General features: G+C 34.4%; 3 protein-coding genes across 3 annotated transcripts; 1 reads left to right on the forward strand and 2 right to left on the reverse strand.

Annotated features, from left to right (window-relative positions):
* The first annotated feature begins 7,013 nt into the window (after positions 1-7,013).
* Positions 7,014-8,972, forward strand: LOC123889798 (UDP-glycosyltransferase 73C1-like). The gene has a single exon (XM_045939294.1). The coding sequence runs from the start codon at positions 7,057-7,059 to the stop codon at positions 8,668-8,670; it is 1,614 nt and encodes a 537-aa protein (XP_045795250.1). The 5' UTR covers positions 7,014-7,056; the 3' UTR covers positions 8,671-8,972.
* Positions 8,973-9,147: 175 nt separating this feature from the next.
* Positions 9,148-10,911, reverse strand: LOC123892542 (UDP-glycosyltransferase 73C6-like). The gene is made up of 2 exons (XM_045942352.1): positions 10,834-10,911; positions 9,148-10,799 (listed from the first exon to the last, which is right to left on the reverse strand). Exon 2 carries the CDS (start codon positions 10,767-10,769, stop codon positions 9,261-9,263), a length of 1,509 nt encoding a protein of 502 aa, XP_045798308.1. The 5' UTR covers positions 10,770-10,799; positions 10,834-10,911; the 3' UTR covers positions 9,148-9,260.
* A 2,200-nt stretch (positions 10,912-13,111) lies between these two features.
* Positions 13,112-15,412, reverse strand: LOC123891556 (UDP-glycosyltransferase 73C1-like). Its single transcript, XM_045941431.1, has one exon. The coding sequence runs from the start codon at positions 14,904-14,906 to the stop codon at positions 13,383-13,385; it is 1,524 nt and encodes a 507-aa protein (XP_045797387.1). The 5' UTR covers positions 14,907-15,412; the 3' UTR covers positions 13,112-13,382.
* Between the last annotated feature and the right edge of the window lie 366 nt (positions 15,413-15,778).

The following is a 15,778-nucleotide window of genomic DNA, read 5'->3' on the forward strand; positions in this document are numbered from 1 at the left end:
TGAGAGTGAATAATGCAGTCAATGTAGTTCAAATCATATGTAATTATATTCAAATCAACAGTACAATTTTTCCAAAGTAAGGCAAGGCCACTAGCTTTACCCCCACTAGTGGTGGCACAATCTACAATCTTATAGTTGTAATCATTAACGAAATTATGTAAAAAATGAGAGTTAGAGCTTAGCTGTTTCGTCTCCATTAAGAAAACTATATCAGGTTGGTGCTTGGCTATGAGCTTTTTAAGGGCTCTTGCTATCCTTGGGTTGCCACACCCTTGACAGTTCCAAGATATGAGCCTCATACTGATTGGCTGGCCTGCCCTGCAGGTCCTGCCATTTGAGTGTTTGTGCTTGTTTCCAAGCTTGCCTCGATTCTAGGCCTTTTTTGCATTTTCTGGTCTTCAGTTTGCTGTTTTGTTTCCATCGAGTCATTGCCTTGGTCAGTGCTTCTTATGGGTTTTTGCCATATTCCTTGCACAACACCATCATGTGTCTCATTTGAATTCTGCATATTGTTATTTGGGAATCTAGAGCTCCCCTCTGCAGCTTCTTCCTGAATCTTCATAGCTGCCATTTGAGCTAGCATGCTTGCTGGAATTGGTGGGCTATATTGTCCAAATGTTTTTGAATGTGATGGATTGCTATAGAATTTTCTGTCCTTTTCCTCCATGACCCGTCTCCCATATTGGTTAGATCGTATCCATGGGCCTAAGGGAGCAGCGTCTTCCAAGTTCAGAGGTTCATTCTGGCAAAGATTGTCTCCATGACCCAATATACCACATTTGAAACAGACCTGTGGTAACTTTTCATAGCGAAAGTCGATCCAAGATGTGCCATCTTTATGATTTCCAATTAGACTACCTGTTTGAATTGGTTGATGGACATTTACTGCAACCTTGATCTTGATTATCATCTTTTTTCCCGGATATTCGTAGAACTCAGATGCTTCTACGCTTCCTAGCAAATTTCCGATGCTTTCTCCCATCTTCTTGGTCTTGCAATGTGGGGGAAGACCCCATAATTGAATCCAAACGGGGGCATGAGTGAATTCCACCAGTTTAGGATCTGTTTGTCTGTCCCAAGACTTCACAATAAGCCATGAATTTCGAAAAATCCACGGATTTCCAAGAAGGATCCTTTCTTGGTCAATGGATCTTGTCATGAAAAACTGGAGGATTCCACCTTCAATTTCTTGAATTTTGAGGCCTTGGGGAGAACCCTAAATACTTTCCAATCCATTTTGGATTGAGCTAACATGAATTGGTTTTTCTGTGATAATTTTGCCTAAGAGACTCTTTTGGCATGCTGTGACCCCTTCTTTGACAATGTTTTCAGGATAAACAAAGAACCCAGTTCTGCTCTTAGATGGTGAAGCAGTGAAGGGTTGTTGAGGAGTTTGCTGATGTTGTTCCATGGAGGGAGCTTCAGGGATCAAGATCCTGGGTCTGCTAGAGGCAGAAAAGGTGATTCTGGGTGGGGTTTGGTTCTGGTTCTCCATAGGGGTTCTCAAAGGAAACTATGATCAACAAAAGAAAAACTTGAAAGAAAAGAAAGGAAAAACTACCAAGAGAGGAAAAGTGATGAGGGTTCAAGAGAAAAACGTTTGAAGAAGGACAAAGAACGTATCACAACTGAAGAGGAGAATAACCATCCACACAAGGGGAGATAACTGCCAAGCTTTTACAGCACAAAAATAAGAAGGCTAAAAAAGTTTAAAGGAAGAAGAGGAATCTTGGAGAATTCTTTCAAAGAAACGTCAAACGATTAGCACATTTAATTGCATTGATTATATCAACTTGGAATATCTCATTTAACCATAATTGTTGTAAAGCTTTCACTACATTTTCATCAATAGCCACAACAACTTCGCGAGAGTGAAGGAACTCGTAAGTCGAATTCACCGAAAAAATACCTGATTGAGTAAGCCTCCATCGTCTGCTATCTGCGTCATTGCTCACATTAGTCCTGAACCACGCATCATTCTCAATACCCCCAATCTTCATAATATCACGCCACCACAAAGATTGACCTTTGACATTGCTAAGATTAGAGTGCAAAAAATTATCAGCCAAACTCTCATATCTATGTTCTAATAGTTTGGTCCATAAAGTATTATGATCACACAAACCTCTCCACTTCCATTTACAAAGTAAAGCTTGGTTGAAATAATTTAGATTCTTTATACCCAACCCACCTTTATCTTTTGGTAGGCAAATTGTGTCCCAACTAACCCAACAAATCTTCTTAATATCAGAACATCCTCCCCAAAGAAATCTCCTTTGGATACTAATCAATTCTTGTAACACACACACCGGTACCTTGAAAAAAGAGAAAAAATATAATGGGAGGCTAGAGAGTACCGAATTAATGAGTGTAACTCTTCCGCCAAATGATAAATTTCGACCACTCCAAGTATTAAGTCGTTTCTTCATAGCTTCCACTATAGGATTCCAAGTGACCTTTCTCCTTGGATTAGCTCCAACTGGAATTCCTAGAAAACGAAAAGGTATCGATTCTACTTCACAGTGTAAAAAGGAGGACGCTGCGGAAAAAAAATTATCATCAAGATTAATGCCATAAAGCTTACTTTTGTAAAAATTAACCTTCAGTCCCGATACTAATTCAAAACTTCTCATCACAGTTTTAAGCGACCACAAATTCTCCCACTTCCCTTCACCTACTAGAACGGTATCATCTGCAAATTGAAGAGTGTGAAACTGTAAGTCATCACGAACTTTAAAACCATGATAATTGCCATTGTCAACAGCCTTCTGCATTAAGCGAGTGAGACCTTCCGCAACTATCAAGAAAAGAAAGGGAGATAACGGATCCCCTTGTCTCAGCCCTTTATCAACAACAAAATCCGCCGTAGGACTACCATTTACAAGCACAGACATTGAGCTAGTAAAAATACAGGCTTTCATCCACTTCAGCCACCTCTGCGCAAATCCCATTCTCCGCATCATATACTCCAAAAAATTCCAATTTACCGTATCGTACGCCCTCTCAAAATCAACCTTCAATAATAAACACTTGTCTTTTCTTCTCTTGGCAAAATCAATCAGTTCATTCACTACCAAAACCCCATCCAGAATCTGACGATTAGGAACAAAGGCTGTTTGACAATCTGAGATCAATATACCAATAACTTTTTTTAGACGAGCCGCCAACACCTTTGAAAGGATTTTATACAAACAACCAACAAGGCAAATGGGTCTATAATCTGATAATACCTGAGGATGATCCTTTTTTGGTACTAGTGTCAAGAAAGATGCAGTGATCGCCTTTGGAAGGAAAGCAATACTGTGAAATTCGTTGAAAAACTCCATAACATCTGTTTTTAGGATGTCCCAACAAGTCTTCAAGAAGTTAAAGTTAAATCCATCAGGACCCGGACACTTATTGCCATCACTATTCCACACAACCTCTCTAACTTCCTCAACCGAAAAGGGAGATAATAAAGAAGAATTATCTGCTTCCGTCAAGGAGTTAAACGAAAGCCCATCTAGAGTAGGACGGTTATGCCATTCTTCGGTGAAGTTATTAGCAAAATAATTTTTTACAAAAGACTTGATCTCATCGACCCCTTGAACCCATTTGTCACCATCTCTCAACGCCACTAGTTGGTTATTCCTCCTTCTACCCTTTAAAGTCTGATGAAAAAATTTGGTATTAGAATTCCCTTCTTTAACCCACTTTGATCTGGACTTCTGTTTGAGTAAGCTATCCTTAAAATGAAGTTGCTTCCAAAACTCCTTATTTAGGCCCTCTAACATAAGGTAATCAGCATCCCCATTAGTACTTGAAAGAAGGCCTTCAAACTCATTAATATCGGAGACTGTCTTCTCTATGTTTAGATCCAAATAACCAAACACCTCCTTGTTCCACTTCTTTAGACTCTCTCTAAGAAGTTTTAGTTTTTCTTTCAAGACAAAAGCTTTTTTACCCCTAATATCGTAACTTTTCCATGCTGATTCCACAAAACCATTAAACTCTGGATGTTCTAACCAACCGTTTATCACCCTAAAAGGTTTAGGGCCCCAATTACACGACGAGCTGAGGAGCCAAACTGGACAATGATCAGATATATCACGGTCTCTGATCCATTGCCCCTTAACACCATTCTTCTTCAAGAAGCCCTCTGATAACAAGAACATGTCTAAGCGGCTCATAGCTATACCGTCTGGGCTGAACCAAGAAAATTTCTTCCCTAGCACAGGTATATCAATAAGCTCCATGTCATCCACAAACTCTTTGAAAAAGTTAACCTCACTCCTCCTTGTAGCAACACTACTTCCTTTTCTTTCGGATAAATGAAGAATAGTGTTAAAATCACCACCAATACACCATTCACCACTATCCCCTCTTCTAAGATTCAATAAGTCTTCCCATAATTTTCTTTTGCCCGCTAAATTACAAGGAGAGTACACATTAACAATGTTCACCCTCATACCCTCCCAATCAACACAAATCCCCACAAAGCCGTCACCATAAAAGATATTTAGCAATTTGAATAAGTCAGAGTTCCAGATTGTTAAAATACCTCCAGATGGTCCTACCGCCTCCTTAGCCGCCCAGTGAACATCTTGATGCCCCCACAAATTATGAATCATAGAATCATCAAAATGTGCCCTCTTTGTTTCTTGTAACATACATAAATCAAACATACCTTTTTTGAGAAACTGACTCAACCTCCCCCTCTTAGCACTCCCCCCCCCCCACCCTCTCATATTCAAGGATACTATCTTCATTTGGCACACTTTTTCTGTTGCGCCCTTAGAATTCTACCATCCTCATCTCTTCTTTCATTATTGTGAATGTGGTGAATACAAACATCTTCATCTTCCTCTCCTCCTACACCCAAGTCTCTGGCCCCCTTCCAAATTTTTGACGTAACTTCCTTTTCTCTATTTTTTAAAAATACCTTGTTACAATTTCTAATATCTGACGATTGCAAAGAGCTACAACAAAGTACCGTGCCTGCTGAAGAAACAGAGTTGGAAGCAATAATTAGTTTCTTAATTTTTCCAACAGGATTACGCGTGCACTTGTCGTTCTTAACCTCGAGACCTTTAGCAGATCTTTATCCTACATATGTTTTTATGGAGTGTGAATTGCTGCGGTAAGTTTTGACACAGTTTTAATTTTTTTTCCCATTAATTACATAAAGAAAATGGTTGACGCTGATACATATTGTTAGGTGATAGTAAAGAGTTTTGAAGCAACCTAATCGTTTTTTCATCTTACAGTATTTCATAATAACAAGCTTTATTTTCTTGCTATTTCGTTTACGCTTCTTATTACTCTAACAATTTGAACCCCCACACCCCAATTATTGCTTTGATCCTAAATTTATTTTAATTAAATTGTTGAAATAAGTAATTTTTGTGGAGATGAATTTATTATTAAACGGCAATTTAATACACTTGTTAAATAATTCATCACTTAGTTAAAATTAAATGATTAGTTAAAGGTGAATTCTTTAATGCCCATAAAAAATGTTTAGTATCATAACTTGGAAGGAAAAATGAATCTAATAAAGCTTATATTATTTAAAAAATATTTAAGTATGAGAAAAAATAACACAGCTTCAAATACTTGATTATTAGGTATATACTATATATCCAATAAAACTCTTAGAATTTGATGTGAATTTGCTTTTGCATTTGCAGATCCTAATGCTTGGTTCTCTAGTGAAGCTGACAAAGGCATTGGTGTGTGAACCAAAAACTACCACTCTCAAACAAAAATTATCTATTACGGTTTTTCTAGAAATCTTAACTTGGAAAGATTAGTTAGAAGTAAATTTCTTCACCACACAAGAAATGAATTTTTGGCACAAGTGATAGATACTTTGGTCCTTTAATCTTAAATATTTAGATTTCACAATCCCTCACTTGGAAGCCCAATCCCTCATTTTATACCCATCATTAAGTAACACTACTAACCTATATTTTTTTTAAGCCCCCATTTTTATGAGGCCATATGCCATGGTTCGTATGACACATACATAAAAAATACTTGGACTCGAACATGAAATCTCTCAAATTAAAGACGTATCTTTTTACCACTAAATCAAGTTTTTGGAATTCTTTATACATAATATTAATATAGATAAAGAAATGATAAGCAAAGCATAAGAGGAAAAATCAAACTAATTTTACCACGATGTATTTCTATACATAGTAGTATTACATAAGAATTGTTAAAGATTTTTTTTTAATATGTTAAAATAGCATAATTCAAAAACGAATAAGTTTTTTTTACTAATCTTACAGTTCTTAAGGGAAAGGGACCCTAATAATTCATAGTTCCAACATGAGATAAATAAAATCTGGTCAAAGTACCATTAAGCATCAAACTCGAGTTCTCTCGAACATAAAATAATTTTAAAATGAGGAGTTATGCTCTGGCTTTATTTTTAATTTTTTGGTGTTAATAATAGTCATTTCACTACAAAAAAAAGTCTGATGACAGCAATCCTTATTGCGGTGGTTGAATGGAACCGCCACTACAAAAGCCAATTGCGATTTGCGACGGTTATTTGAACCGCCACAATTAATTAAATAATTGCGGCGGTTGTAATGGTAACTGCCACAATCAATTAATTAAATATAAACTGCCGCAAAATGCTTTTTGGGCGCCTATTCCAGCGCTTAGTTCTAATCGCCGCAAAAAGCTTAGGATGCAGCAAAAGGCTTTTAACGGCGGTTAAAACCGCCGCAATTAGCAAATACAACCGCCACAATTTACTCTATTAATTTTATAATTATTTTATATAAAATTTAAAATATGATATTAAAGTTTCAATGTTAAAACTCTCATTCAACGTTAAGCTGATCTAACCTATGTTTTTTTACAATAAAAGTCACCTTCAATCTTGCATAGGGTAGAAAATTTGGCGTTGCCACCTAGTTAGTACAAAAAGTTAAATGAAATAGACAAAAACATAAAACAAACATATATATGATTAATTAAATTCATGAACAAAGTTAGTATATAAATATGTCTTACAATCGTAGTTAATCAATATCAATAATCCTTCCAACTATACAAAACATGGCATCCCAAAATCAAAAACTCCATTTTGTATTATTCCCAATGATGGCACAAGGCCACATGATTCCTATGATAGATATTGCAAAAATCTTAGCACAACATAACAATGTTAATGTTACAATAGTAACCACACCACAAAATGCATCACGTTACACATCAACCATAGCACGTTATATTGAATCTGGTTTACACATTCAATTAATTCAACTTCAATTTCCATCTAAAGAGTTTGGATTACCAGAAGGGTGTGAGAATCTTGACATGCTACCATCACTTGGTATAGCAACAGATTTCTTCAATGCATCAAGATTTCTAAAACAAGAAGCTGAAAAGTTATGTGAAGAGTTAACACCACCACCAAGTTGCATAATTTCAGATATGTGTTTGCCATATACAATTCACATAGCTAGAAAATTCAATATTCCAAGAATTTCTTTTGTTGGAGCAAGTTGCTTATATCTCTTGGCTATGCATAATATACATGCTAACAATTTGTTTCAAATTATGGCTAATAAAGAAAATGAGTACTTTGATTTGCCTGGTATTTCTGAAAAAATTGAAATAACTATAGCACAAACAAAACTAGGATTAAAGGGTGAAGCTTGGAATCAATTTAATATTGATTTGGGTGAAGCTGAAATGGGTTCTTATGGAGTAATAGTGAATTCTTTTGAAGAGTTAGAGCCATCATTTGTGAAAGATTATAAAAAAGTAAACAATGATAAAGTTTGGTGTATTGGTCCTGTTTCACTTAGTAACACTGATTACTTGGACAAGGGGCAAAGAGGTAATAATAAAAATGGAATAATTGATGAATGGAAGCACATGAAGTGGCTTGATTCTCAAAAGCAAGGGAGTGTTATTTATGTAAGCCTTGGAAGTTTATGCAATATAACATCAAAACAAATGATAGAGCTTGGTTTAGCATTAGAAGCTACAAAAAGACCTTTTATTTGGGTTATTAGAGATGGAAATCAATTAGAAGCATTGGAAAAATGGGTTGAGGAAAGTGGATTTGAGGGGAGAATTAATGGTAGAGGATTATTAATTAAGAGTTGGGCACCTCAGTTATTGATATTGTCACATCGTTCAACCGGGGGATTCTTGACACACTGTGGTTGGAATTCTACTATTGAAGCGATATGTGCCGGTGTTCCAATGGTTACATGGCCACTTTTTGCCGATCAATTTTTGAATGAGACTTTAGCTGTGCAAATATTGAAAGTTGGTGTGAAAATTGGGGTGGAGATACCTCTGAAATGGGGTGAGGAAGAAGAAAGTAGTGTGTTGGTGAAGAAGGAAGATATCATTAGAGGAATTGAAAGATTAATGGATGAGACAAGTGAAAGTGAAGATAGAAGAAAAAAGATTAGAGAGCTTGCTAATATGGCTAAAAAGGCTGTAGAAAAAGATGGATCTTCTAATTCTAATGTTACTTTGTTCATCCAAGATATCATACAAAAAAATAAAGATATGATTCAAGGAACAGGAACAGAGGAGTTGGAGGAAATTGAGGTGAAAATGTATGATGCTGAAATAAAGTCAAATGGTGCAATCATAAACACTTGTGAGGAGTTGGATAAGGTTTGTAGTGTTGGCAAAGAGAGCTTTTAAAATTGTGATCATGTGATCTTAATTTGTTTTATTTTTCTATTATTGCATAATGTGTACACTGCAAGCATGAAGTTATGTTATAAATGCTTGAAGAGGCTATTGAATTCATACTTTTTTGTAACAAGAAAGTGCTATATGTGAACACTTCATTTTGCTTATATGTTTAAAATTTTAAATCCCAAGATGCAAAGCTATAAACTTTGTATAATTGTTTCCAACAGAGCCGGCCGGCCTGCACACATGTGCGAGAAGTGTGACGGAATCGGGCCTCAAAATTTTGAGGGACTCAACTCAAAATTTTGAAGTCCTATAATATTACTTATATATTATTTATACCCATAAAATATCATATGTATATTAATAGATTAAATTTTAGGTCCTAAAATAATAATTATATATTATTAATGTTCATAAAATATCATATGAGTATCAATAGATTAAATTTTCGATTGTTGGCACAAGGCTACATGAATCCCATGATGGACAATGCAGATATATTTGAACATCATCGCAATGTTAATGTTACAATCGCACATAATACCACATTCAAAGTACAGAAAATCACATAAATGGTGCATGACAAGGACATTTCATTCTTTTCCTTTTATGGTATTTCCATTGGCAAATGATGACACAATATCCTTACTTTTTTGTATGATATCTTGGATGAACAAATTAATATTAGAGTGAGAAGATCCATCTTTTTCTACAGCCTTTTTAGCCATCTCACCAAGCTCTTTAATCTTTTTTCTTCTTTCTTCACTTTCACTTGACTCATCCATTAATCTTTCAATTCCTCTAATGATATCTTCCTTCTTCACCAACACACTACTTTCCTCTTCCTCACCCCATTTCATAGGACTCTCCACCCCAATTTTCACACCAACTTTCAATATTTGCACAATTAAACTTTCATTCAAAAATTGATCACCAAAAAGTGGCCATGTAACCATTGGAACACCGGCACATATCGCTTCAATAGTAGAATTCCAACCACAATGTGTTAAGAATCCTCCGGTTGAAGAATGTGACAATATCAATAACTGAGGTGCCCATCCCTTAATTACTAGGCCTCTACCACTAATTCTCCCCTCAAATCCACTTTCCTCAATCCATTTTTTCAACTCTTCTAATTGACTTCCCTCTCTTATAACCCAAATAAAAGGTCTTTTTGTAGCTTCTAATGCTAAACCAAGTTCTATCATTTGTGGTGGTGTTAAATTACATAAACTACCAAGACATGCATATATAACACTCTCTTGCTTTTGAGAATCAAGCCACTTCAAATGCTTCCATTCACCACTTGAAACCTTATCATTATTACCTCTTTGAAACTTATCCAAATAATCAGTGTTACTAAGTGAAACAGGACCAATACACCAAACTTTATCATTTCTTACCTTTTTATATTCTCTTGCATATGTTGGCTCTAACTCTTCAAAAGAGTTCATGAGTATCCCATAAGTACCCATTTCAGCTTCAACCATATCTTCATTAAATTGTTTCCAAGCTTCATCCTTTAATCCTAGTGCTGTTTGTGCTAAGGTTATTTCAATTTTGTCAGGAATATCAGGCAAAACAAAGTACTCATTTTCCTTATTGGCCATAATTTCATTCATATTTTTGGCATGTAAATTAAGCAAATTGAAGAGACAAAAGCAACTTACTCCAACAAAAGAAATTCTTGGAATATTGAACTTTCTTGCTATATGGATTGTATATGGCAAACACATATCTGAAATTATGCATGTTGGTGGTGTTGCTAACTCTTCAAATTGCTTTTCAACTTCTTGTTGTAGAAATTTTGAAGCAATGAAGAAGTTTGAAGCTGTACCAAGTGAAGGTAACATGTCAAGATTCTCACACCCTTCTGGTAATCCAAACTCTTTGCATGGAAATTCAATTTGGATTAATTGAATTTCAAGATAACGTGCTAGAATTGATGAGAAACGTGATGCATTTTGTGGAGTGGTTACTATTGTAACATTAACATTGTTATGTTGTGACAATATTTTTGCAATGTCCATCATGGGATTCATGTGACCTTGTGCCATCATTGGAAACAACACAAAGTGAACCTTTGCATCTTGGGATCCCATGGTATTGTTGAAACTTGGAAGGATTAAAGGCTATGTAATTTTTTTTTTGTTGAAAGGATTAAGGGATGATGATGATGTTATTTGTATATATGGTGAACAATGAATTTTGCTAAATTAAAGTTGTAAGACATATTTATATATATATATAGTAATATCTCTGAATATTAGCAAGCAAGCCTTTTGAATTTTCTTTCCCTAAATACAGCATAAGTTTTATATTTTAAATTATTCGATATATTACTTTATTTATATTTTAAATATACATTTTATTAATACTATTAATTTATTTTTGGATAAGAAATCAGAGTTGGGGTCATCCGCACACAAAGTGACCCACTTGGGGTTGGTCTTGGTCTAGTAGTGTTGGCTTAGGTCCTTGGAGTATGCTCCTCTTAAGGTCTCAGGTTCGATTCCTCCTAGTTCTAATTTCGGTGGGTTAAGTCCATACAGAGAAAAGAGAAAAACTTTGGCTTTAAATGGGGCCCCGCAAGTGGGCGGTGAGATTGGTCCCCTTGGATTAGTCGGTCCTAGGGCCGGATACCAAGTTTTCAAAAAAAATTTACAAACATCACATCGTTATAAAATGGAAATTTTGAATTATATACTTTTTTACATATGCGAAAATGACAAAAGCTAGTTTATAATAAGATGAAAAATACATGCACCGAAAAAAAAAACCATTAAATTTGTTCTTGTGGTGAAGGCTGAAGGGTTTGAGTAGTATATACGAGTTATTAGGTCTAAATTTTATTGACTATTGTGTATAAAAAAAGATGAAAAGTATTTAGATTAGATGACTAAAATAATTTGGGCATACTATTTAAATGCACAAACAAAAATATATAACTTAATTATTTTAAAATCCATATTATTTAATTATTTTCTATTTTTCTATTTTTATTCAAGTATGTCTCAAATTGGTGTGGTCACCTTAATAAAAATAAAATAACAAAGGTTGTGACAATCCAAAGACAAGAAGAGACGCTTGTGTTGTGTAGAACTCCCTAAAGAGCTTTTAAGGTGATGTAAGCGCTTACATATGAGAAAATTGGATTATTTGAATCATATAAGTTTGATTTGTCGCCGGTGTAGAACTCCCTAAAGAGCTTTGTCTTCACTAGTTAGCTAGCAACGACTAACAAATTGGACGGATTTTTTAATTGCCCCTGTTTACTTTGTTTATCGCCAAAACTCAATCCTCGATGATTGACACTGAATTTAGTAAGGAGTACCACATTTCGATCGTCCGTAACTGCGATCGATAAGGGGTTTGAACCACTTAATGTCAGAACTGACTCCGAACCAGATTAAGCAGTTCAGTGGCTAAATACTTGTTTTTTTCCCTAACTTTATTTTTCTTGTGAATAAAGAAAAGAGCGTGTAGAGTTGTGGAACAAGTGCATGTGATCCAAATGCCATCAAGTGCAGTGATAGAACCACCTGTGGTGCAAAGTTGAGCAGTATAAGACAATTAAGCGCTTCATTTCATTGTCTTCTTCGCTAGCTTAATCTAGTGGACACAGTACAATATTTGTTTGTAGTGTAACTTTTTTTTTTTTTATTTTGAACGGTTTTGTTTTTTAATTTAATTGGTCCATATTAGAATTTGTCATCATAATATATCTATTATTATACTGTAAAATTGAATTGCACGTATATTCACCTACTCTCTAGTCATCACAGGTCTCCAAATACAAACGAAATTGAAAATGAGAGCATGTTATTGCAAGAAAAACGAAAATCATTAATCATAATTAATTTCGAATAGAAACTAAAATTTCACTAACTCTTGTTGGTTTTTACTTTTTACCATATTATAGATGTAAAGTTTTGATTGCAATTTTACGGTGATATGATTAATCTACATCGGCAGTGCTATATAGCACGACACATTAGCCACATGACATGCACGACATCATGTTACCATGCGTATATTTGGTAAGGAGTTACCACGCATATATGATATCTAGTATTCTGCTTCATGGTAAATTGATATTTAGTATTTTTCTATTAAAAAATGATTTATGTACTTTTGTGTTTTTTTTTTCGGCTTTCACCACCAATTTAATTTAGTTCGGGATCAGTCATCTGACCTAAGAATAATATTACACACGAAGTGACTCGCCTAAAATAGAACTACCTCAAATAAAGTCTATGGAAAATAGAAGCCAGAGAGAGTGTACGTATATTGTTCCAATCTTCTTTAAACAACAATTTGAATATCTAGCCGCCAGACTCTTTGAAGAAGAAAAAAAAAGTTTAATTTCATGATGAAAACATACAAACTAGGAGCACCTTTAGATTAGACAATTTTCAATTTTAAATATATAAGGAAAATGAAGTGAAAACATATAGCACCTTCTTCTTATAAAGTATAATACCTCTTCATGCATTTATAAGATAACTTCATGCTTGCAGTGTACATTATACCACAATAAAAAAGAAAAAAAAAATGACAACAAAAGGACAAATATTATAAATTTCATATCTCTTCAAGTTTCAATTTTGATGCATGAAATCTTGGATAAGCAAAGTCAAATTAAGATGACATGATTCACATTTTCACTCCTCACAAGTGTTTATGATTGCACCATTTTTGACTTTATTTCAGCATCATACATTTAACATTTTGTCCTCAATTTCCTTCAATTCCTCTGTTCCTAATCCTTGAATCATATCTTTATTTTTTTGTATTATATCTTGGATGAACAAAGTAACATTATAATGAGAAGATCCATCTTTTTCTACAGCCTTTTTAGCCATCTCACCAAGCTCTTTAATCTTTTTTCTTATTTCTTCACTTTCACTTGACTCATCCATTAATCTTTCAATTCCTCTAATGATAGCTTCCTTCTTCACCAACACACTACTTTCTTCTTCCTTACCCCAATTCATAGGACTCTCCACCCCAATTTTCACACCAACTTTCAATATTTGCACAGCTAAAGTCTCATTCAAAAATTGGTCAGCAAAAAGTGGCCATGTAACCATTGGAACACCGGCACATATTGCTTCAATAGTCGAATTCCAACCACAATGTGTTAAGAATCCTCCGGTTGAACGATGGGACAATATTAATAACTGAGGAGCCCAACCCTTAATTACTAGGCCTCTGCCTTTGATTCTTCCTTCAAATCCACTTTCCTCAATCCATTTTTCCAATACTTCTAATTGATTTCCATATCTAATAACCCAAATAAAAGGTCTTTTTGTAGCTTCTAATGCTAAACCAAGCTCTATCATTTGAATTGGTGCTATATTGCATAAACTTCCAAGGCTTGCATATATAACACTCCCTTGTTTTTGAGAATCAAGCCACTTCATGTGCTTCCATTCATCAATTGAATCCTTATTCTTATTACCTCTTTGAAACTTATCCAAATAATCAATGTTACTAAGTGAAACAGGACCAATACACCAAACTTTATCATTTCTTACCTTTTTATATTCCCTTGCATATGTTGGCTCTAATTCTTCAAAAGAATTCATGAGTATCCCATAACTACCCACTTCAGCTTCAAGCACATCATCATTAAATTGTTTCCAAGCTTCACCCTTATTTCCTGCTCCTAATTGTTCTATGGTCATTTCAATTTTGTCTGGGATACCGGGTAAAACAAAGTACTCAGATTCATTATTAGCCATAGTTTCATTCATATTAGTGACATGTAAGTTATGCAAAGCCAAGAGATATAAGCAACTTACTCCAACAAAAGAAATTCTTGGAATATTGAATTTTCTAGCTATATGGATTGTATATGGCAAACACATATCTGAAATTATGCAACTTGGTGGTGGTGTTAACTCTTCAAATAACTTTTCAGCTTCTTGTTTTAGAGATCTTGATGCTTTGAAGAAATCAGATGCTATACCAAGTGATGGTAACATATCAAGATTCTCACACCCTTCTGGTAATCCAAACTCTTTACATGGAAATTGAAGTTGAATTACTTGAATGTCAAGATAACGTGCTAGAATTGATGAGAAACGTGATGCATTTTGGGGAGTGGTTACTATTGTAACATTAACATTGTGTTGATGTGCTAATATCTTTGCAATGTCCATCATGGGATTCATATGACCTTGTGCCATCAATGGAAATAACACAAAGTGGATCTTTGCATCTTGTGATCCCATGCTATTGTTGGAATTGGAACTTGGATTGATTTAATGATATGATTTTTTTTTATTGGAAAGGATTAAGGATATGGTGAACAATGAATTTTGCTAAATTAAAGTTGTAAGACATATTTATATTACTATATAGTAATATAAATATGAATGTCTTACAAGAATTTTATATACTTTTTTAATGTATGCGAAAATGACAACAAATAGTTTATAATAAGATGAAAAATATAGGACCCAGATTTGTTGCCGTAGATATTAACACAGTTTCCCGCTGTTTTAAATCATAGCCACTGATTTTTGATCGGACAGCTGTGATTAATCTATCTCTATTCAATATGAGCCACTGATTCAGATCGAACGGTCTTTGACTGTTACAGCGTCCTATTGTAACAGTAGGAAATCCGTTTCCAAAAATACATGTACCGAATGAAAAAGAGAAGATGAAAAGTCATATTATTTTGTCTAGTGGCGAGAGTTGAGTGGCTTAGATAGTATCAGTATGTAGAGTTTTTATGTTCAAAAACTTCATTGATCCTATCCTAATATATAATAAAATAAAATAAAGAAAAAAAATGATGAAAAATATTTAGGTGACTAAAATAATTTGGGCACATATTTAGACACACACAAATATATAATTTAATTAGCTTAAAATGCATATTATGTGATTATTTTCTCCTTCTATATTTATTCAAATACGTGTGTACTTAGATAGCTCAAATAGTTGTAGTCATGCCTTTATAAAAATAAAATAAAAAAGGTTGTCACCACCCAAAGACAAGAAGATACACTTGTGTAGAACTCCCTAAAGAGCTTTTAAGGTGATGTAAGCGCTTACATATGTGAAATTTGGATTATTAAGTTTGTTTTGTACTTTT

The sequence above is a fragment of the Trifolium pratense genome, linkage group LG6 (assembly GCF_020283565.1).
Source record: "Trifolium pratense cultivar HEN17-A07 linkage group LG6, ARS_RC_1.1, whole genome shotgun sequence".
NCBI lineage: Eukaryota > Viridiplantae > Streptophyta > Magnoliopsida > Fabales > Fabaceae > Trifolium > Trifolium pratense.

Excerpts from the sequence above, each read along its gene's own strand:
- LOC123889798 (XM_045939294.1), top strand. The coding sequence starts at position 7,057 with ATGGCATCCCAAAATCAAAAACTCCATTTTGTATTATTCCCAATGATG.
- LOC123891556 (XM_045941431.1), bottom strand. The coding sequence starts at position 14,906 with ATGGGATCACAAGATGCAAAGATCCACTTTGTGTTATTTCCATTGATG.
- LOC123892542 (XM_045942352.1), bottom strand. The coding sequence starts at position 10,769 with ATGGGATCCCAAGATGCAAAGGTTCACTTTGTGTTGTTTCCAATGATG.